This window comes from Oncorhynchus masou, chromosome 18 (assembly GCF_036934945.1).
Source record: "Oncorhynchus masou masou isolate Uvic2021 chromosome 18, UVic_Omas_1.1, whole genome shotgun sequence".
In the NCBI taxonomy this organism is placed as follows: domain Eukaryota; kingdom Metazoa; phylum Chordata; class Actinopteri; order Salmoniformes; family Salmonidae; genus Oncorhynchus; species Oncorhynchus masou.
Window position 1 is genome coordinate 72,302,376 of NC_088229.1, and position 22,159 is coordinate 72,324,534.

At 43.5% G+C, this 22,159-nt stretch overlaps 2 protein-coding genes across 2 annotated transcripts in view; both read left to right on the forward strand.

The window, feature by feature from the left end:
• Nucleotides 1-2,806, forward strand: part of sft2d1 (SFT2 domain containing 1) — a 49,109-nt gene extending 46,303 nt beyond the window's left edge. Inside the window, exon 8 of the mRNA XM_064924426.1 lies at nt 1,866-2,806. Within this exon, the coding sequence (XP_064780498.1) occupies nt 1,866-1,905 (40 nt within the window). The 3' untranslated portion in view covers nt 1,906-2,806. The remainder of the gene's footprint in view (nt 1-1,865) is intronic.
• A 4,350-nt stretch (nt 2,807-7,156) lies between these two features.
• prr18 (proline rich 18) lies at nt 7,157-8,627 on the forward strand. Its single transcript, XM_064921929.1, has one exon. The coding sequence runs from the start codon at nt 7,335-7,337 to the stop codon at nt 8,082-8,084; it is 750 nt and encodes a 249-aa protein (XP_064778001.1). The 5' UTR covers nt 7,157-7,334; the 3' UTR covers nt 8,085-8,627.
• Nucleotides 8,628-22,159: the final 13,532 nt, after the last annotated feature.

A 22,159-nucleotide genomic window follows, 5' to 3' on the forward strand; every position in this document is an offset into this window, starting at 1 on the left:
GTACGAAAACCATCTTTAAAACCCTAAATACTAGAATGAAGGAATACATAAATAAATGACTGAATTATAACTATTGCTTTCATCATTATTTTGTTTTTGTTCAGGCAAATTATTCAGATATAACCTACTGTATCAGGCAGCAGATATAACCTACTGTATCAGATAACAGATATAACCTACTGTATCAGATATAGCCTACTGTATCAGATATAACCTACTGTATCAGATATAACCTACTGTATCAGATAACAGATATAACCTACTGTATCAGATATAACCTACTGTATCAGATAACAGATATAACCTACTGTATCAGATAACAGATATCTGATACAGTAGGTTATATCTACTGTCTGTTACAGTAGGTTATATCTGATACAGTAGGTTATATCTGATACAGTAGGTTATATCTGATACAGTAGGTTATATCTGATACAGTAGGTTATATCTGTTGTCTGATACAGTAGGTTATATCTGATACAGTAGGTTATATCTGTTACAGTAGGTTATATCTGTTATCTGATACAGTAGGTTATATCTGATACAGTAGGTTATATCTGTTACAGTAGGTTATATCTGTTATCTGATACAGTAGGTTATATCTGATACAGTAGGTTATATCTGATACAGTAGGTTATATCTGCTTTCTGATACAGTAGGTTATATCTGTTGTCTGATACAGTAGGTTATATCTGTTACAGTAGGTTATATCTGTTGTCTGTTACAGTAGGTTATATCTGATACAGTAGGTTATATCTGTTGTCTGATACAGTAGGTTATATCTGATACAGTAGGTTATATCTGATACAGTAGGTTATATCTGATACAGTAGGTTATATCTGATACAGTAGGTTATATCTGTTATCTGATACAGTAGGTTATATCTGTTATCTGATACAGTAGGTTATATCTGTTTCTGATACAGTAGGTTATATCTGTTATCTGATACAGTAGGTTATATCTGTTGTCTGATACAGTAGGTTATATCTGATACAGTAGGTTATATCTGTTGTCTGTTACAGTAGGTTATATCTGTTGTCTGTTACAGTAGGTTATATCTGCTTTCTGATACAGTAGGTTATATCTGTTGTCTGATACAGTAGGTTATATCTGTTACAGTAGGTTATATCTGTTGTCTGATACAGTAGGTTATATCTGTTATCTGATACAGTAGGTTATATCTGTTATCTGATACAGTAGGTTATATCTGTTACAGTAAGTTATATCTGTTGTCTGATACAGTAGGTTATATCTGTTACAGTAGGTTATATCTGATACAGTAGGTTATATCTGTTACAGTAGGTTATATCTGTTACAGTAGGTTATATCTGTTACAGTAGGTTATATCTGATACAGTAGGTTATATCTGTTACAGTAGGTTATATCTGTTACAGTAGGTTATATCTGCTTTCTGATACAGTAGGTTATATCTGATACAGTAGGTTATATCTGTTATCTGATACAGTAGGTTATATCTGTTATCTGATACAGTAGGTTATATCTGATACAGTAGGTTATATCTGTTACAGTAGGTTATATCTGTTACAGTAGGTTATATCTGATACAGTAGGTTATATCTGATACAGTAGGTTATATCTGTTGTCTGATACAGTAGGTTATATCTGTTATCTGATACAGTAGGTTATATCTGATACAGTAGGTTATATCTGTTACAGTAGGTTATATCTGTTATCTGATACAGTAGGTTATATCTGATAACAGAGAACCTACTGTATCAGACAACAGAGAGAACCTACTATGTTGTATTGATCATGAAGATTGATATTGGATTGATCGTGAAATATTTGTTGTCATGTATCACCTATTCTCCCCTTCTGTTCCCCTGTCTTCTCCTTTTTCTCCAGAGATGCAGTGATAAAGATTTTCAACAGCTGTCTGAGTTAGATAACGGACAGTGCTCTCCCGTGCCTGAGTTCAAATACTATGAAATCACAAGACTGGTCCCAAATATGCAAAGACAACGGAGAGATATTTTGTATTTTTTATTTTTCATTTTCATTGCTGTTTTGATACTGTGAATCATTACTATGTCCAATAGTTGTATAATCATGTTAGCAGTTATCTGAATCTAATGTTTATTCATATTATGGTTATCAGGGTTGGGGTCATTTCCATTTCAATTCAGTTAATTCAGGAAGTAGACTGAAATTCGGAATTAGAATTGGTTTACTTCCTAAATTGACCCTGATTGATGCTTATTTAACCGTTTTGTTTATTTGTTACTCTCAGATTGGGTCTGTCGTTTTGAAGTGTGTTTATGCTTCTGTTGAGAGAGAGAGGTGAATGCTTGAAATTCAAATATTTAACTTTTTTTTAAATATATGTCATCCAAAAAGACAGGATTGGGGTCAAGTGGAATTGAAGGCAGTCAATTCAGGAAGTGACTTTGAATTTAAAATGAAAACATTTTACAACTCTCAAAATAAATAGCTTTTACTTTTCAGTTTATTGAGAAGTCATTAAAATATGCCCTTTTTTTTCAATTCTTGAATTGGAAGTGAAGTTTATTTCCTGAATTGACTGCCTTCAATTCGAATTGACCCCTATCCTGCAAGTAGACCTATTTTATATCTTGTTTCGTTCAGAGCCGGGAAACACCTATAGACATTTTACAATATGATGCTTGTAAAAACTGAAAATACAACTCAATGCCTTACCTTTTTCTACTTTGTATTTTGTCTCATGACAATACGATTTGATGATATTTTAACATAAGTTTTCCGTCTTCAGAAGAATGGAATATGACTGTCTATTTTTTGATGAATAAAATGAAGAAATGTTTTCATTTTGAAACTGCTCTCCAAATTAGTTCGGCCTTAAAGGAAAATTCCACCCATAAACTATCTTTTGGTATTTGTTTCATTAGTCCATTGTTGTCATAGTCCTAAAAATGTTTTGCTTTTCAGCAATCAAGTTTTCAAGATATGTAAAACGCAGCATCATATGATGCAAAATACATCATACAGGGATGATTTCTGTGTTTTAAAAGTTACATATCTTGAAAACTTGATTGCTGACGAGCAAAACATTTTTAGGACTATGACAACAATGGACTAATGAAACAAATACCCAACGATAGTTTATGGGTGGAGTTTTCCTTTAAATGTTGGTGTCCCGCTTATATGTTTTTGGAGTGTGCGTGTGTGTTCTTCATTTCCTAAAATACAGAAGACGTGTGTGTGTGCGTGCGCAACCATGCGTATGTGAGTGATTCCTTGAAACACATTGTATCTCCTCGCCCCATGTGTCCAAGTCAGTGACATGTAAGTAATGTGTCTGATTAGACTCAAATTGTGTTATGTTACTAAATTCTTAATGGATAACTACAGTATCCTGGCGTGCCCTGCCTGGGGCGACAGACAGATAGACGATCACATCACACCACATTAAACCCACATCCCTCTCTTGGCTTTTCTCAGCCAAGGACAACAAAGGGAAAGGAGCTACTGTACCACTGGCTTGTGTTCATTAGTGCAAAATGTTTCACAATGCTTTGCAACTGGGGAGGGGAAAAAAAAGACATTTCTTATTGGGCAAATCCCTCTCCATTTCAGTATGTTTTCTTCCGTTTGACACCGACTGAACAAGACCCAGATCAACACGTGTGCAGTGAGTGACGTGACATCATCTCCTCTCTTACTCCTTCAGCTCAAAGCCCAGTTGCCTGTAAATGAGCTCTCTTTGTTTCTCTGGTTAAGATGCAGTTGAGACCTTCTGCCTCATTCACTTCTGTCCTTCTGTTCTGTGTAATCTTAACCTAATTACCTACTACACTACCGCATAGCTTTTTATATTTGCCTGGTCCCATATCTAGCTGTCTTCACAACGTCTATGGTCATTGTCACAATAAATATGGCAAGGACGGGAAGGGGGGAAACGATTTGGGATCAATGCTATTGTCATGTGGGCATTGTGTGGTTAATTCTAAATCTAAACAACTTCGGAATGCGCTGGAGCCTTCTGGGTGGGATTCTGAAAGGAGGATGTGGTTGCTACGACAACCACAGGAACTAGGAATCACTCCTCCTCTCCGTATTCCCAACGGGAGCATCCATGGTCACATGGTCCATTATGGTAATGAGGGGTTTCAGACAGTGGTGTCACAGGACACCCTGGTCGGTCTGCCTCCACGCCTCTCCTGTCAGAGGTAATATGGTTCAAAGGGGAGGAGGGGATTTTTCCTGGATTAGACCCGTGGCCCAATACAATGAGTGGCCTTAACCCACAACAAAGAGAGAAAGCTCTGGGTGAGGAGAGATGCTTCATTGCTCTTTTAAGAAAAACAACAACAAACCTTTAAGATGTGTCATAAATCTTTTGTGTTATTTCGTGTGGTACTCTTAGACATATCCTGTTCGCTTCTTTACGTAGCTCTACTCGACCGAACGCAGGTTTTTAAACATCCCTCTCGAGGTGCTTTCTTTATACACTCGGAACAATGTTTGCTTGGGGTTCTATATAAGGAACCGTAAAGGTTCCTAGTTTAATAGAGGTTCTTTAGGGATGAAATCTATCTGAGCATAGAACCTTATATGTTTCTATGGTGAACCATATTTTATCATCGGGAGTATGTGATCGGTGCCTCTGGTGTTTACCCAGCACATACCCAGTCTTATGGAATTCTATAACAACGTTTCATTAGTAGTGTGATCATGGATCAGGCTTTTAATACAAAAATAAATCTCCTTTCAGTAGCATCCCAAATGGCACCCTATTCCCTATATAGTGCACTACTTTTGGCCAGAACCCGATGGGATACTCTACGGGCCATGGTGTAAAGTAGTGCACTATATAGGGAATAGGGTGCCATTTGGGACTCATTTACAGGGACTTGGCTTGGCAGGGGTTCAGCTAAGCTTTAGGCTCACTGTGACTATCAGAGTCATCTGGGAGAAGGAGGAAACCTACATCTCTATTCATGTCCTTTCTTTGGATGGAGGACCAATGTTTGTTGTTGTTGTTGTTGTTGTTGTGAATGTGAGTCTGTTTTTGTCCATTCAATTATGATGACTTTGAGAACAAAACAACAACAAAAAGCCCTTGAACCAAAGCCCTTGATCTGGTGAGCTATCCCGTTGGTTTCTACCATTTCCTTTCTTTTGGATAGAGGAAGGACAGTTGTTTGTTTCGTTTAGCTTCTTTGAGAGTGAATGTGCATGAAGAAGTTGACTAGGAGGACAAGGGAGAAACATCTCAACTCAATACAGTAATCAGGTTTGTCACCCCACCCACCCCAGCCAGACTGTCTGTCCACGTTTAAACTCATGCGATCATCAGCTTTTTTATCTGCTGTATGTGGTTAGTGACAGTTAAATAAATAAAGAACATTTCTGTGCTAAATTATTATTTGTATTGTATTTATTTGTTTTTTTATTTAACTAGGCAAATCATTACTCGTATTGTGATCATGACTTGTTCTGAATCTGCTGGTCTCGCTCAAATTCGGTTCTGGTCACATATTACTAGAAATAGCCAAACAATGTACCTTATTATAATTGAGAAATGATTCACACAAAATGGAAAACAAAACAGTGTGTAGGACTGGCTATTACAGATCAATATACGTGAGAAGCCAATGGCATACAATTGAAGGGCAAATCAGCTGTTGAAACAACAACAATCCTAATCCCCGCCACTGTTTTGAGTAAAAAGCTGAGGGATGGAGAAATGTAACCAGTCTCAAATTCATAGACAGAGCAACGGATGCAAGGTCTGACAATCCATTATATCAAAATTATACTTTTAATCATGTTGTGTTTAAGTTTGGGTTCTGCTGGGGTATGACAGTTAAACTATGCTCGAGCATGTAACTAATAAGTTATATTAGTCAAGAATCAATGGTTACATACCAAAAATGGTCCCTATAAAATCAAACGTTATTTGTCACGTGCCGAATACAACTTTACCGTGAAATGCTTACTTACAAGCCCTTAACCAACAATGCAGTTTTAAGGAAAATACGAGTTATGAAAATATTTACTAACTAAAAACACATTTTTTTGTTCTGTTAAGTAACACAATAAAATAACAATAACGAGGCTAAATGCAGGGGTTACCGGTACCGAGTCAGTGTTTATTTTAATGTTATTTTATTTCACCTTTATTTAACCAGGTAGGCTAGTTGAGAACAAGTCCTGATTTATAACTGCGACCTGGCCAAGATAAAGCAAAGCAGTGCGACACATGGAATAAACAAACACCGTCAATAACACAATATAAAAAGGCTATATACAGTGTGTGCAAATGAGGTAAGGCAATAAATAGGCCATAGTGGCTAAATAATTACAATATAGCAATTAAACACTGAAGTGATAGATGTGCAGAAGATGAATGTGCAAGTCGAGATACTGGGGTGCAAAGGAGTGTGCGGGGGTACAGGTTAGTTGAGGTCATTGAGGTAATATGTCCAGGGGTTTAACTAAGACCCTGACAGAACGTATTGCAGCACACCCTTCGAGAGAATAGCTTTGAGCCTCTGAAAACAATATTATACCTCTGAATGAAATGGAATTTTACTCACTATTTATTCAAAATTGATGTCAATACTATTGATGTCGAAACAGTCAATACACTTCATCCCTAATTCGTTAATATATATCCCTAGACTATTGACAATCAGGTTTCGACCTAGAAATGGTTCCCGAACAGAGAAAAGGCAGATGGATCGATACCAGACATACTAGGTAAATGGACATTTGTCACTGGTAAATTATAAATAGCTATAACACTATTGTGTGTGTGTTCTTTATTTCTTTAATCAAATGTATTTGGGTTTTAATTTTAATTTCAGTGGATGAACTGAATGGAAAAATTGTGAACATTCCACTGAAATGTAAACGAGAATTGACGTCAGCGCTGTAACATCAGTCCCCTGAATAGTAAGACTGTCATGTTATTGGTCAGTTTTTCTATTTTTTTTTTTTTACTTTCAACAAGGATACTGTTACATTTAAAGTACTACGTGGAATGAATGACATCACTATCCTAAAGGCCACCGCAGAAGCCACGCTCGTTTTTATACGGTTGTTGCCTTTGTTTAGTCGCGTGCCTTCCGCTCCTCCGCTCTTTCCGTGGACACGCCTCCCACGGACGAGCCTTATAAATACCAGACAACCCGCATCTTCACACCAGTTGAATTACAAAACGGATTATAGCGCTGTTGCTCATTACGGCATTCAAGATACCTCATTTTTACTTGATCGGACAATGCAATTGGAATACAGTATATTTATTTACAGGCTTCGAGTTTAAAAGTATTATTCTGTTTAATAGAATACGTTGCTTTGTGGTCGGATCACTTTTAAATATCAATAATGCCTTTTCCGCCGATAAATCTCCATCAACGAATCTCTTCTCCCGGGAGAGAGCTGTTCAGGAAAAAGAAACAGACGGAGGAAAAAGACTCGGAGAAGGAAAAGATCTCGAAGTCTTGGACTACGGCCAATCTGAGGAATTTGGGACGAAAACCCCAACAACAGAAAACTAAACTCCCGATTCAGGAGACAGAGGGTTTAAAGAGCTCCTGGCTAACTTTACCCAAACAATCTCAAGACTCGTGCGAGAGCGTTCCGCTTTACAGCTCTGTGGAATCCACCACGCACCGGGACAGGGGCAAGCAGTCCTCGCGGAGTTCCATAGGAAAGGACGAGGCAGGAGAAGAAAGGAAGATTCAATTCTCTCTGAGCCTCACACCGGAGGCCATTCTCGTTATTCAGAAGCGCAGCTTAGAAAAACAGATGCTAGCCAAACAGCAGAAGGGTTGTGTGTCCGTAGACTTTCGGCACAGGCGAGTCTTTCCATCCAAACGGACTCAAGGTGGTTCCAAAAGCTCGACCATTCCCGTCGCCAATCTGGAACACGCAGAGGACATTACAACCATAGTCAAAATATCTTTACTAAACGATCAGTATAAATACGATGACGTGGAATACGAAGAGGAAGATGGCGATGTGGATGAGACGGTGGTGAGGAAATGCAAAGAATGGCTGAAAGGAGTGGAAAGTGCGGCGGCTTTTGGGAAAGTGGACAAACTATCTACCCTTCCGCACCTAAAAAGCTGCTGACGAATGCTTCTCATATTATAAGACTTTAATATGATGTGACAAGGCAAGCTACGAACATTGCACATTGTAGCCCACACAGAATATATGGCTGCTTAGTAGCCTATCCACTGACACTGCTCACCATTACGCACGACGAACACTGTTTCCACACACATGGGAATGTTTGTTATTTTACTAGTCTAATAATTCTAATGATGTCTGAATTGAATAGCCTTTCATGTTGACACTGTCAAAATCCTGTGATCTCTTCTTTTGCACGTGCTTTTGTTTTTATTGAGGCGCCTTTATCTGTTGGTTGGCATGAGCCGCCTGCGATCCAAGGACCCTCTACCTTTGTGTCCAAGAACAATAGCTGTCAACGGCAACGACAGGGTTACTTTGTGCGTTTTTTGTTGTTGTTGTTGTTGGGTGCACCTCTCAGAAGATGCACCTGTTTTTTTTGCACTGTCTGTAAAATGAAAGAAAAAATGTTGTGGAGGTGGATCTGATTTGTAGGCCTCTACCTTATTTATTATGGGGGGGGGGGGGGGTGTATCAGCTCAAATGTTTCCTTCTACCCTGACATTTTTATGCCATTTGTATGAAGTAAAAAAAAATTCAATCTATATGCACTGATCATTTGACTTATTTCATTAGTGTAAACATTACCCTGGCATTTTAATGATCAATAAACCCAATACAAATCAAATTAGGCAAATTCAGTTTCTAGTCCGCTATGTATCCTAAATGGTAGACATATCCTCCTGTATCCAGTCCTTGAATGAAGGTCTGTAGCTATGACGACAACTGTAACCAATGGCGATTGGTTCTGCCCGATCAACAAATCAAAAGTCAAGAATGACTCGATGGCTCAGACATCATTGAAAGCTTAGGTTTCACACGGTTTCTTGTATATGCTACTTTTGAGTCATTTTGGGGCGCGAACTTAGATAAGCTTCTTATGAAAATGTGTGTTAATCGAGGTTGTCAGAGTCTCGTGCACAGCACCCGCTGACAAATGCCAAAGCATTAGCCTACTAAGGAGTCGGACCAGTGGCCTAGGCTAGTGCACACAGTAATGCTATTAGGTCTTTAATCCGTTGATTTAATCAATATGTCTAGGCCTCGTGGCTTATCGTGTCAATCAACTCGGTTTCCAGCTCAACAAAATGTATTTTAATGTTTTCGTATCGGATACATCACCCCGTCGTTGTTATAAAGCCAAAGCATCGACATCCTGTGGCCTTATATGGTTGTTATAGAACTGATCGGGTGCGCTGCTCAGAGAGGATCTCTCTAACGCCTGCTGTTAGAGAGAGAGAGAGAGAAGGGACACTAAACAGCCCAGTGAATATGGCCTATTGAATAGGGCCTGTTCGTATCATGGCAACCACTCTATATACACATGTCTTAAACAGACCAGTTAACCCTGGTCATTGCTGTTACGACACTTGTGTAATGTCATGCTGATACAGGATTATATCATCGGCTAAGGCATTTCTTGACATGAATAGTTTTAATAGTCTGATTCGTTCAATTCCCGAGAAGAAAGTTATGTTGACCCCACATTGTTAGGCTACAACATCTGCCGATTTTATACATTTGTTGGGACATGTGAGAACGATAGGCAGATAGTTAGTGTCCTTCCTACCTCGAGGTAGCTTAGGCTGTAATAGATATTATGATACAAAGGCACATCACTAGATAGACAAGGACAAATACTAGTCTCAACTAGGATGCAAGTCTGTGGAGACTAGACCAAATACTAGTCTCAACTCAGATACAAGTCTGTGGAGACTAGACCAAATACTAGTCTCAACTCAGATACAAGTCTGTGGAGACTAGGCCAAATACTAGTCTCAACTCAGATACAAGTCTGTGGAGACTAGACCAAATACTAGTCTCAACTCAGATACAAGTCTGTGGAGACTAGACCAAATACTAGTCTCAACTCAGATACAAGTCTGTGGAGACTAGACCAAATACTAGTCTCAACTCAGATACAAGTCTGTGGAGACTAGACCAAATACTAGTCTCAACTCAGATACAAGTCTGTGGAGACTAGACCAAATACTAGTCTCAACTCAGATACAAGTCTGTGGAGACTAGACCAAATATAAGTCTCAACTCAGATACAAGTCTGTGGAGACTAGACCAAATACTAGTCTCAACTCAGATACAAGTCTGTGGAGACTAGACCAAATACTAGTCTCAACTCAGATACAAGTCTGTGGAGACTAGACCAAATACTAGTCTCAACTCAGATACAAGTCTGTGGAGACTAGACCCATTATTTTATAAGAAAATACATGTGCACAGAAAGTACTTTATTTCATCAACACTGCAGCTTATAGTCTAGAACCTTTACAGCCAATCAGACTTGGAATTGACTGAAAGGTTAAAAAAATAAAAATAATGAAGTTGTGGTTCACATTGTTCTGTGTAACTTGGTAACCGTTGAGTTTTACTGAGGGAGGAGTGTAAGAACCCTAGTCTAGGGACTCATAACATTCTGACTGGCTGTTCGAGGTAGAGGGGTAAGTGAGAGCTGTGAGCTGCAGGGTTGGCCTCCATTCCATTTAAATTCCTGTCAATTCAGAAAGTTAACCAAGTTCAATTTCCAAATCTTCCTCATTGAAGAGAATTGTAATTTCAGTTCACTTACTGGAATTGAACCCAACCCTGGTGAGCTGAATTTGTTTTTAAAAGTTTGTAGGTTTAAGTGTTAGCTAACTTAAAAAGATTATCGTGTAATATCCTTTGTGAAATTATTTAAATTGTTGATATTGTGCAAGCTGCTAACAGGTCGGCTGTAGTACCATGTAGAAATAGTGTGTACCTACATTGTAATTACACTAGCGTACTTATAAATTATAAATTATATTGTTATCCCGTCTCAATGTGAAGGCTGACTGTGATTGGATCACGATGAAGTCAAAGTGTAAAGACATCCACCAATCAAGCAACCTTCCCTGCATCTTGGAAACATACCTGCCATCTAGTGGTGGCAAAACGGTAAAACACTTATTATTATTATTATTATTAGTGTTTTTTTAGTGCCTTGGGTGTTAGAAATGCACTTTATGAATGAAATTATCATTATTATTACTTATCAACCAACCAAACTATCAACCAATCAGGGGCTGTCTCATATGCCTTGTTTTCTTGGTAACGGAGTTCACTAAAACATTTGTTTTCTGACTAAAGAAGTTCACAAAAACATTTGTTTTCTGACTAACGGAGTTCACTAAAACATTTGTTTTCTGACTAACGGAGTTCACTAAAACATTTGTTTTCTGACTAAAGAAGTTCACTAAAACATTTGTTTGGGTCAGAGGAGGCAATAAGCTTCACATATTCATCAGGATAATGAAAGCCCTGAATGGAAATTATGCTTAAAATAAATGCTGAAGAGAAGTTGTTGGTAAAATACAAAACAGGTTGAAAGATCAAATCTCTGAGCTTTATTTATTTAACTAGGCAAGTACCAGTGTAGATAGGAACCAATAGATAACCTCCACTGAGTGCAGTTTCTATATTTGTTTAACTAGGCAAGTCATTTCAGGACATATTCTTATTTTCAATGACGTCCTAGGAACAGTGGGTTAACTGCCTTGTTCAAGGGCAGAATGACAGATTTTTACCTTGTCAGCTTGGGGATTTGATCTCACAACCTTTCGGTTACTAGTCCAACGCTCTAACCGCTAGGCTACCCTGCCGCCCCTACACTCTAACCACTAGGCTACCTGCCGCCCCTACACTCTAACCACTAGGCTACCTGCCGTCCCTACACTCTAACCACTAGGCTACCTGCCGCCCCTACACTCTAACCGCTAGGCTACCTGCCGCCCCTACACTCTAACCACTAGGCTACCTGCCGTCCCTACACTCTACACTCCAGTCCAGTGGTTGTGAAACAAATGGCACCCTATTCCCTACGTAGTGCACTTCTTTTGACCAGGTCGCATAGGGTATAGGTAATGAACTATATAGGGAATAGGGCCCATTGGGTTATAGGTAATGAACTATATAGGGAATAGGGCCCATAGGGTATAGGTAATGAATAGGGTATAGGGCCCATAGGGTATAGGTAATGAACTATATAGGGAATAGGGCCCATAGGGTATAGGTAATGAACTATATAGGGAATAGGGCCCATAGGGTATAGGTAATGAATAGGGAATAGGGCCCATAGGGTATTGGTAATGAACTATATAGGGAATAGGGCCCATAGGGTATAGGTAATGAACTATATAGGGAATAGGGCCCATAGGGTATAGGTAATGAACTATATAGGGAATAGGGCCCATAGGGTATAGGTAATGAACTATATAGGGAATAGGGCCCATAGGGTATTGGTAATGAACTATATAGGGAATAGGGCCCATAGGGTATAGGTAATGAATAGGGAATAGGGCCCATAGGGTATTGGTAATGAACTATATAGGGAATAGGGCCCATAGGGTATAGGTAATGAACTATATAGGGAATAGGGCCCATAGGGTATAGGTAATGAACTATATAGGGAATAGGGCCCATAGGGTATAGGTAATGAACTATATAGGGAATAGGGCCCATAGGGTATTGGTAATGAACTATATAGGGAATAGGGCCCATTGGGTTATAGGTAATGAATAGGGTATAGGGCCCATAGGGTATTGGTAATGAACTATATAGGGAATAGGGCCCATAGGGTATTGGTAATGAACTATATAGGGAATAGGGCCCATAGGGTATAGGTAATGAACTATATAGGGAATAGGGCCCATAGGGTATAGGTAATGAACTATATAGGGAATAGGGCCCATTGGGTTATAGGTAATGAATAGGGAATAGGGCCCATAGGGTATTGGTAATGAACTATATAGGGAATAGGGCCCATAGGGTATAGGTAATGAACTATATAGGGAATAGGGCCCATAGGGTATAGGTAATGAATAGGGTATAGGGCCCATAGGGTATTGGTAATGAATAGGGAATAGGGCCCATAGGGTATAGGTAATGAACTATATAGGGAATAGGGCCCATAGGGTATAGGTAATGAATAGGGAATAGGGCCCATAGGGTATAGGTAATGAACTATATAGGGAATAGGGCCCATAGGGTATAGGTAATGAATAGGGAATAGGGCCCATAGGGTATAGGTAATGAACTATATAGGGAATAGGGCCCATAGGGAGTATAGGTAATGAACTATATAGGGTATAGGGCCCATAGGGTATAGGTAATGAACTATATAGGGAATAGGGCCCATAGGGTATAGGTAATGAATAGGGAATAGGGCCCATAGGGTATAGGTAATGAACTATATAGGGAATAGGGCCCATAGGGTATAGGTAATGAACTATATAGGGTATAGGGCCCATAGGGTATAGGTAATGAACTATATAGGGAATAGGGCCCATAGGGTATAGGTAATGAATAGGGAATAGGGCCCATAGGGTATAGGTAATGAACTATATAGGGAATAGGGCCCATAGGGTATAGGTAATGAACTATATAGGGAATAGGGCCCATAGGGTATAGGTAATGAACTATATAGGGAATAGGGCCCATAGGGTATTGGTAATGAACTATATAGGGAATAGGGCCCATAGGGTATAGGTAATGAACTATATAGGGAATAGGGCCCATAGGGTATAGGTAATGAATAGGGAATAGGGCCCATAGGGTATAGGTAATGAACTATATAGGGAATAGGGCCCATAGGGTATAGGTAATGAATAGGGAATAGGGCCCATAGGGTATAGGTAATGAACTATATAGGGAATAGGGCCCATAGGGTATAGGTAATGAATAGGGAATAGGGCCCATAGGGTATAGGTAATGAACTATATAGGGAATAGGGCCCATAGGGTATAGGTAATGAACTATATAGGGAATAGGGCCCATAGGGTATAGGTAATGAATATATAGGGAATAGGGCCCATAGGGTATAGGTAATGAACTATATAGGGAATAGGGCCCATAGGGTATAGGTAATGAATAGGGAATAGGGCCCATAGGGTATAGGTAATGAACTATATAGGGAATAGGGCCCATAGGGTATAGGTAATGAACTATATAGGGAATAGGGCCCATAGGGTATAGGTAATGAACTATATAGGGAATAGGGCCCATAGGGTATAGGTAATGAATAGGGAATAGGGCCCATAGGGTATAGGTAATGAACTATATAGGGAATAGGGCCCATAGGGTATAGGTAATGAACTATATAGGGAATAGGGCCCATTGGGTTATAGGTAATGAATAGGGAATAGGGCCCATAGGGTATTGGTAATGAACTATATAGGGAATAGGGCCCATTGGGTATTGGTAATGAACTATATAGGGAATAGGGCCCATTGGGTTATAGGTAATGAATAGGGAATAGGGCCCATAGGGTATTGGTAATGAACTATATAGGGAATAGGGCCCATAGGGTATTGGTAATGAACTATATAGGGAATAGGGCCCATAGGGTATTGGTAATGAACTATATAGGGAATAGGGCCCATAGGGTATTGGTAATGAACTATATAGGGAATAGGGCCCATAGGGTATTGGTAATGAACTATATAGGGAATAGGGCCCATAGGGTATTGGTAATGAACTATATAGGGAATAGGGCCCATAGGGTATTGGTAATGAACTATATAGGGAATAGGGCCCATAGGGTATTGGTAATGAACTATATAGGGAATAGGGCCCATAGGGTATTGGTAATGAACTATAGAGGGAATAGGGCCCATAGGGTATTGGTAATGAACTATATAGGGAATAGGGCCCATAGGGTATTGGTAATGAACTATATAGGGAATAGGGCCCATAGGGTATTGGTAATGAACTATATAGGGAATAGGGCCCATAGGGTATAAGTCATGAACTATATAGGGAATAGGGCCCATAGGGTATAGGTAATGAACTATATATATTTTTGTATTTTTTTTAACCTTTATTTAAACTAGGCAAGTCAGTTAAGAACAAATTCTTATTTACAATGATGGCCTACACCGGCCAAACCCGGACGATGCTGAGACACTTGTGAGCCACCCTACGAGACACCCAGGGTCTGTAGTGACACCTCTACCATTGAGAAGCAGTGATCGCTAGTTTTCTCAGTTTTTTTGTGTCAAATAATTATCTTTTTGTTTTCTCATGTTTTGGTTGAGGTCTAATTGTGTTGCTGTCCTGGGGCTCCGTGGGGTCTGTTTGTGTTTGTGAACAGAGCCCCAGGACCAGCTTGCTTAGGGGACTCTTCTCCAGGTTCAGCTCTCTGTAGGTGATCTCTCTCTCTCTCTATTCACACACTCTCTGTCCTGTTCTGGGGGTAAAGTAGAGAGCGTGCTGTGCTGCTGTGTGAAACAGTCGTCATCAAACTTAGAGCTTTACAGAATCCTTGTGTTCCAAGTGGTTTGGTTGTATGCCAAATTGCACCCATCCCAAATTGCACTACTTTTGACCGGGACCCATAGGGAGTAGGGTTTAATTTGGGATGCACACTGTGTGTTCCTGTTCTGTTCCTGAACAAGGCAAATTGTTGCTAGGGACAGAGGGTTGTCTTGGTAACCTCTGGAAACACTCTCTCTCTTAGTCTCCCCTTCTGCTCTTTCTTATCTTTTTCATTCTGTGACCCCCCCCTCCATCCTCTCTGTGACCCCCCCCTCCATCCTCTCTGTGGCCCCCCCTCCCTCCTCCCCCATCCTCTCTGTGACCCACTCCCTCCCCCCATCCTCTCTGTGACCCACTCCCTCCCCCCCCATCCCCTCTGTGACCCCCCACTCCATCCCCCATTCTCTCTGTGACCCCCTCCCCATCCTCTCTGTGACCCACTCCCTCCCCCATCCTCTCTGTGACCCCCTTCCCCCTCCCCATCCTCTCTGTGACCCCCCACTCCCTCCCCCATCCTCTCTGTGACCCCCTCCCTACTCCCCATCCTCTCTGTGACCCCCTCCCCCTTTGCCCTCCCCCATCCTCTCTGTCTCTCTCTCTCTCTCTCTCTCTCTCTCTCTCCCTCTCTCCCTGTCTCTCTCCTCTCTCTCTCCTCTCTCTCTCTCTCTCTCTCTCTCTCTCTCTCTCTCTCTCTCTCTCCCTCTCTCTTTCTCTCTCTGCATGTACTCTGTCATCTTCTCTTCACTCTTCAGAATATTCAATCATCTGGTTCTGTTCATCCATCTCTTTTTTTTGACTACCCCCTCACACGCACGCACGCACGCACGCACGCACGCACACACACACACACACACACACACACACACACACACACACACACACACACACACACACACACACACACACACACACACACACACACACACACACACACACACACACACACACACACACACGCAATCAATGTACGGTGGTTGGAATCTGAGTGGGTGGTGTTGGACGGCCATATTGTCTATGTCTGATTCATAGTGACAAGCTATGCAGATGGATGATGCCCTCGCCTTGCAGTGTCCCCATCATTCACCACACACACACACACACACACACACACACACACACACACACACACACACACACACACACACACACACACACACACACACACACACACACACACACACACACACACACACACACACACAACAGGTTGGGCACTCCATTAACACACACAAGTCCCTCAACAGGCTTTTCTAATGGCCTTCCCTCAACAGTGAGGGGGCACAGAAACAACAGGCTGGGCCATAAACTCCCTCAACAGGCTGGGCACATAAACTCCCTCAACAGGCTGGGCACATAAACTCCCTCAACAGGCTGGGCACATAAACTCCCTCAACAGGCTGGGCACATAAACTCCCTCAACAGGCTGGGCACATAAACTCCCTCAACAGGCTGGGCACATAAACTCCCTCAACAGGCTGGGCACATAAACTCCCTCAACAGGCTGGGCACATAAACTCCCTCAACAGGCTGGGCACATAAACTCCCTCAACAGGCTGGGCACATAAACTCCCTCAACAGGCTGGGCACATAAACTCCCTCAACAGGCTGGGCCCATAAACTCCCTCAACAGGCTGGGCACATAAACTCCCTCAACAGGCTGGGCACATAAACTCCCTCAACAGGCTGGGCACATAAACTCCCTCAACAGGCTGGGAACATACAGTAATGTAGGGTATTCAGTGGTGGCCAGGGAGCAAACAGGCTCTTTCCCAGGGAAGAAACAGATGAGAACAGGACTGAGGATGAACAACACTCTCTGATGAGAAATCAATAGTCTTCTGTACCCTCCCTTCTTCCAATATGTTGAACTGAACCTCATGTATCACTCGTACACTGTGTCACATGTTGTTATTGTTGTTGTTGTTGTTGTGGAGGAGGGGTCATCAGTAGACAAGTCCAATTTTGGGGTGGCAGGTAGCCTGGTGGTTAGAGCTTTGTGCCAGTAACCGAAGGTTTCAAATCCCTGAGCTGACAAAGTAAAAAATCTGTCGTTCTCCCCCTGAACCATGCAGTTAACCCTCTCGTTCTGAGACCGTCATTGTAAATAAGAATTTGTTCTTAACTGACTTGCCGATTTAAATATTGGTTAAATATATAAAATGTAAAACGGAGGACACTATCATGTTTATGAGAATCTCATTCTCCTTAATCTCTCTCAGATGGCGAAGCATTCCCCTTAATCTCTCTCAGATGGCGAAGCATTCTCCTTAATCTCTCTCAGATGGCGAAGCATTCTCCTTAATCTCTCTCAGATGGCGAAGCATTCTCCTTAATCTCTCTCAGATGGCGAAGCATTCTCCTTAATCTCTCTCAGATGGCGAAGCATTCCCCTTAATCTCTCTCAGATGGCGAAGCATTCTCCTTAATCTCTCTCAGATGGCGAAGCATTCCCTTAATCTCTCTCAGATGGCGAAGCATTCTCCTTAATCTCTCTCAGATGGCGAAGCATTCTCCTTAATCTCTCTCAGATGGCGAAGCATTCTCCTTAATCTCTCTCAGATGGCGAAGCATTCTCCTTAATCTCTCTCAGATGGCGAAGCATTCCCCTTAATCTCTCTCAGATGGCAGAATCATTCCCCTTAATCTCTCTTAGTTTGGATCAAAGCAAGAGTTGATCCATTTTATTCCGGAGGGATTGGAAGGCAGTCAGAGGAGGCCAGTAGGGCCAGACTCCTGAACCTGGAGAGTATGCCGGCTGGCCATCCCATGTCCGGGTGTATTCCCCCCTAATAGGCATTGACTGCCCAGGTATGTAAATCAGTAATTCCACAGGTAAAGATAAATGTTGTGGATTAAAGACTCTATAAGATTTCTTCCTGATGTTTAGTAGTTCCACACGACTATATTTGTGTAAACATGTAGACCGCCGTATGAATAACACCAAACAAAAGTGAGAGACATACAATCAGAGCTTGTTTCAAGAAGGTCACCATAGTCAACGTGCCAAAGAACACCAAGGTCACCTGCCTAAACTAATATCGTCCCCGTAGCGCTCCGACTTATAGCCATGAAACGCTTTGAAAGGCTGGTCCTGGCTCACATCAACACCGTCATCCCAGACACCCAGGAACCACTCCAATTCACATACCGCCCCAACACATCCACAGACGACGCAATCTCTATTACACTGCACACTGCCCTCACCCACCTGAACAAAAAGAATACCAAGGTAAGAATTATGTTAATTTACTACAGTTAAGCATTCAGCACAGTAGTCCCCTCGAAACGCATCAACAAGCTCAGGACCCTGGGACTGAAACCCTAACCTCTGCAACTAGAACCTGGACTTCCTGACGGGCCTCAGGGGTAGGGTAGCAACCTGGACTTCCTGACGGGCCTCAGCGGTAGGGTAGCAACCTGGACTTCCTGACGGGTCTCAGCGGTAGGGTAGCAACCTGGACTTCCTGACGGGCCTCAGCGGTAGGGTAGCAACCTGGACTTCCTGACGGGCCTCAGCGGTAGGGTAGCAACCTGGACTTCCTGACGGGTCTCAGCGGTAGGGTAGCAACCTGGACTTCCTGACGGGTTTCAGCGGTAGGGTAGCAACCTGGACTTCCTGACGGGTCTCAGCGGTAGGGTAGCAACCTGGACTTCCTGACGGGTCTCAGCGGTAGGGTAGCAACCTGGACTTCCTGACGGGCCTCAGCGGTAGGGTAGCAACCTGGACTTCCTGACGGGTCTCAGCGGTAGGGTAGCAACCTGGACTTCCTGACGGGCCTCAGCGGTAGGGTAGCAACCTGGACTTCCTGACGGGTCTCAGTGGTAGGGTAGCAACCTGGACTTCCTGACGGGTCTCAGCGGTAGGGTAGCAACCTGGACTTCCTGACGGGTCTCAGCGGTAGGGTAGCAACCTGGACTTCCTGACGGGTTTCAGCGGTAGGGTAGCAACCTGGACTTCCTGACGGGTTTCAGCGGTAGGGTAGCAACCTGGACTTCCTGACGGGCCTCAGCGGTAGGGTAGCAACCTGGACTTCCTGACGGGTCTCAGCGGTAGGGTAGCAACCTGGACTTCCTGACGGGCCTCAGCGGTAGGGTAGCAACCTGGACTTCCTGACGGGCCTCAGCGGTAGGGTAGCAACCTGGACTTCCTGACGGGTCTCAGCGGTAGGGTAGCAACCTGGACTTCCTGACGGGTCTCAGCGGTAGGGTAGCAACCTGGACTTCCTGACGGGTCTCAGCGGTAGGGTAGCAACCTGGACTTCCTGACGGGCCTCAGCGGTAGGGTAGCAACCTGGACTTCCTGACGGGCCTCAGCGGTAGGGTAGCAACCTGGACTTCCTGACGGGTCTCAGCGGTAGGGTAGCAACCTGGACTTCCTGACGGGCCTCAGCGGTAGGGTAGCAACCTGGACTTCCTGACGGGTCTCAGCGGTAGGGTAGCAACCTGGACTTCCTGACGGGCCTCAGCGGTAGGGTAGCAACCTGGACTTCCTGACGGGTCTCAGCGGTAGGGTAGCAGCCTGGACTTCCTGACGGGTCTCAGCGGTAGGGTAGCAACCTGGACTTCCTGACGGGCCTCAGCGGTAGGGTAGCAACCTGGACTTCCTGACGGGCCTCAGCGGTAGGGTAGCAACCTGGACTTCCTGACGGGCCTCAGCGGTAGGGTAGCAACCTGGACTTCCTGACGGGCCTCAGCGGTAGGGTAGCAACCTGGACTTCCTGACGGGTCTCAGCGGTAGGGTAGCAACCTGGACTTCCTGACGGGCCTCAGCGGTAGGGTAGCAACCTGGACTTCCTGACGGGCCTCAGCGGTAGGGTAGCAACCTGGACTTCCTGACGGGTCTCAGCGGTAGGGTAGCAACCTGGACTTCCTGACGGGTCTAAGGGTAGCAACAACACATCCGCCACGCTGACCATCAACACGGGGGTCCCCTAGGGGTGTGTGCTCAGTCCCCTCCTGTACTCCCTGTTCGCCCACGACCACATGGACACCCATGACTCCAACACAATCATTAAGTTTGCTGACAACTTTACTGTAGTAGGACTGATCACTGATGACGATGAGGCAGCCTATAGGGAGGAGGTCAGAGACCTTGCAGTGGAGTACCAGGACAACAAACTCTCCCTCAACATCAGCAAGACAAATGAGCTGACTGTGGACTACAGGAAACAGAGGGACAAGCACACTCCCATCCACATCGATGGGGCTGTAATCGAGCAGGTCGAGAGCTTCAAATTTCTCGGTGTCCACATCACGAAGCGTCTCTTCCCTCTCAGGAGGCAGAAGATATTTGGCATGGGCCCTCAGATCCTCAGAAAGTTCTACAGCTGCACATTGAGAGCATCTTGAATGGCTGTATCACGGCTCGGTAAGGCAACTGGCGCCACAGAGGGTGGTGAGGTCGGCCTAGACCATCACTGAGGCCGAACTCCCTGCCCTCAAGGACCTCTATACCAGGCGGTGTCAGAAGAAGGCCAAAATATGGTCAAAGACTCCAGCCACCCAAGTCATAGACTGTTCTCTCTGTTACCGTACGGCAAGTGGTACGAATGCAACAAGTCTGTAACCAGCAGGACCCTTAACAACTTCTACCCAACAGCCATAAGACTGATAAACAACAATAGCTAATCAGATGGCTACCCAGAATACCTGCATTGATTCTTATTTTAAACTAACTTTCTTGCATTGACTCCATGCACACCCACTGGACTCTACCCACCCACTGGACTCTACCATCACGCTGGACTCTACCCACTGGACTCTACCCACTGGACTCTACCCACTGGACTCTACCCACCCACTGGACTCTACCATCACACTGGACTCTACCCACCTACTGGACTCTACCCACTGGACTCTACCATCACACTGGACTCTACCCACTGGACTCTACCCACTGGACTCTACCCACCCACTGGACTCTACCATCACACTGGACTCTACCCACCTACTGGACTCTACCCACTGGACTCTACCATCACACTGGACTCTACCTACTGGACTGTACCCACTGGACTCTACCCACTGGACTCTACCCACTGGACTCTACCATCACACTGGACTCTACCCACTGGACTCTACCATCACACTGGACTCTACCCACTGGACTCTACCCACTGGACTCTACCATCACACTGGACTCTACCCACTGGACTCTACCCACTGGACTCTACCCACTGGACTCTACCATCACACTGGACTCTACCTACTGGACTCTACCCACTGGACTCTACCCACTGGACTCTAACATCACACTGGACTCTACCATCACACTGGACTCTACCCACTGGACTCTACCATCACACTGGACTCTACCCACTGGACTCTACCCACTGGACTCTACCCACTGGACTCTAACATCACACTGGACTCTACCCACTGGACTCTACCCACTGGACTCTACCTACTGGACTCTACCCACTGGACTCTACCATCACACTGGACTCTACCTACTGGACTCTACCCACTGGACTCTACCATCACACTGGACTCTACCATCACACTGGACTCTACCTATTGGACTCTACCCACTGGACTCTACCATCACACTGGACTCTACCCACTGGACTCTACCATCACACTGGACTCTACCCACTGGACTCTACCCACTGGACTCTACCCACCCACTGGACTCTACCCACTGGACTCTACCCACCCACTGGACTCTACCCACCCACTGGACTCTACCCACTGGACTCTACCCACCCACTGGACTCTACCCACTG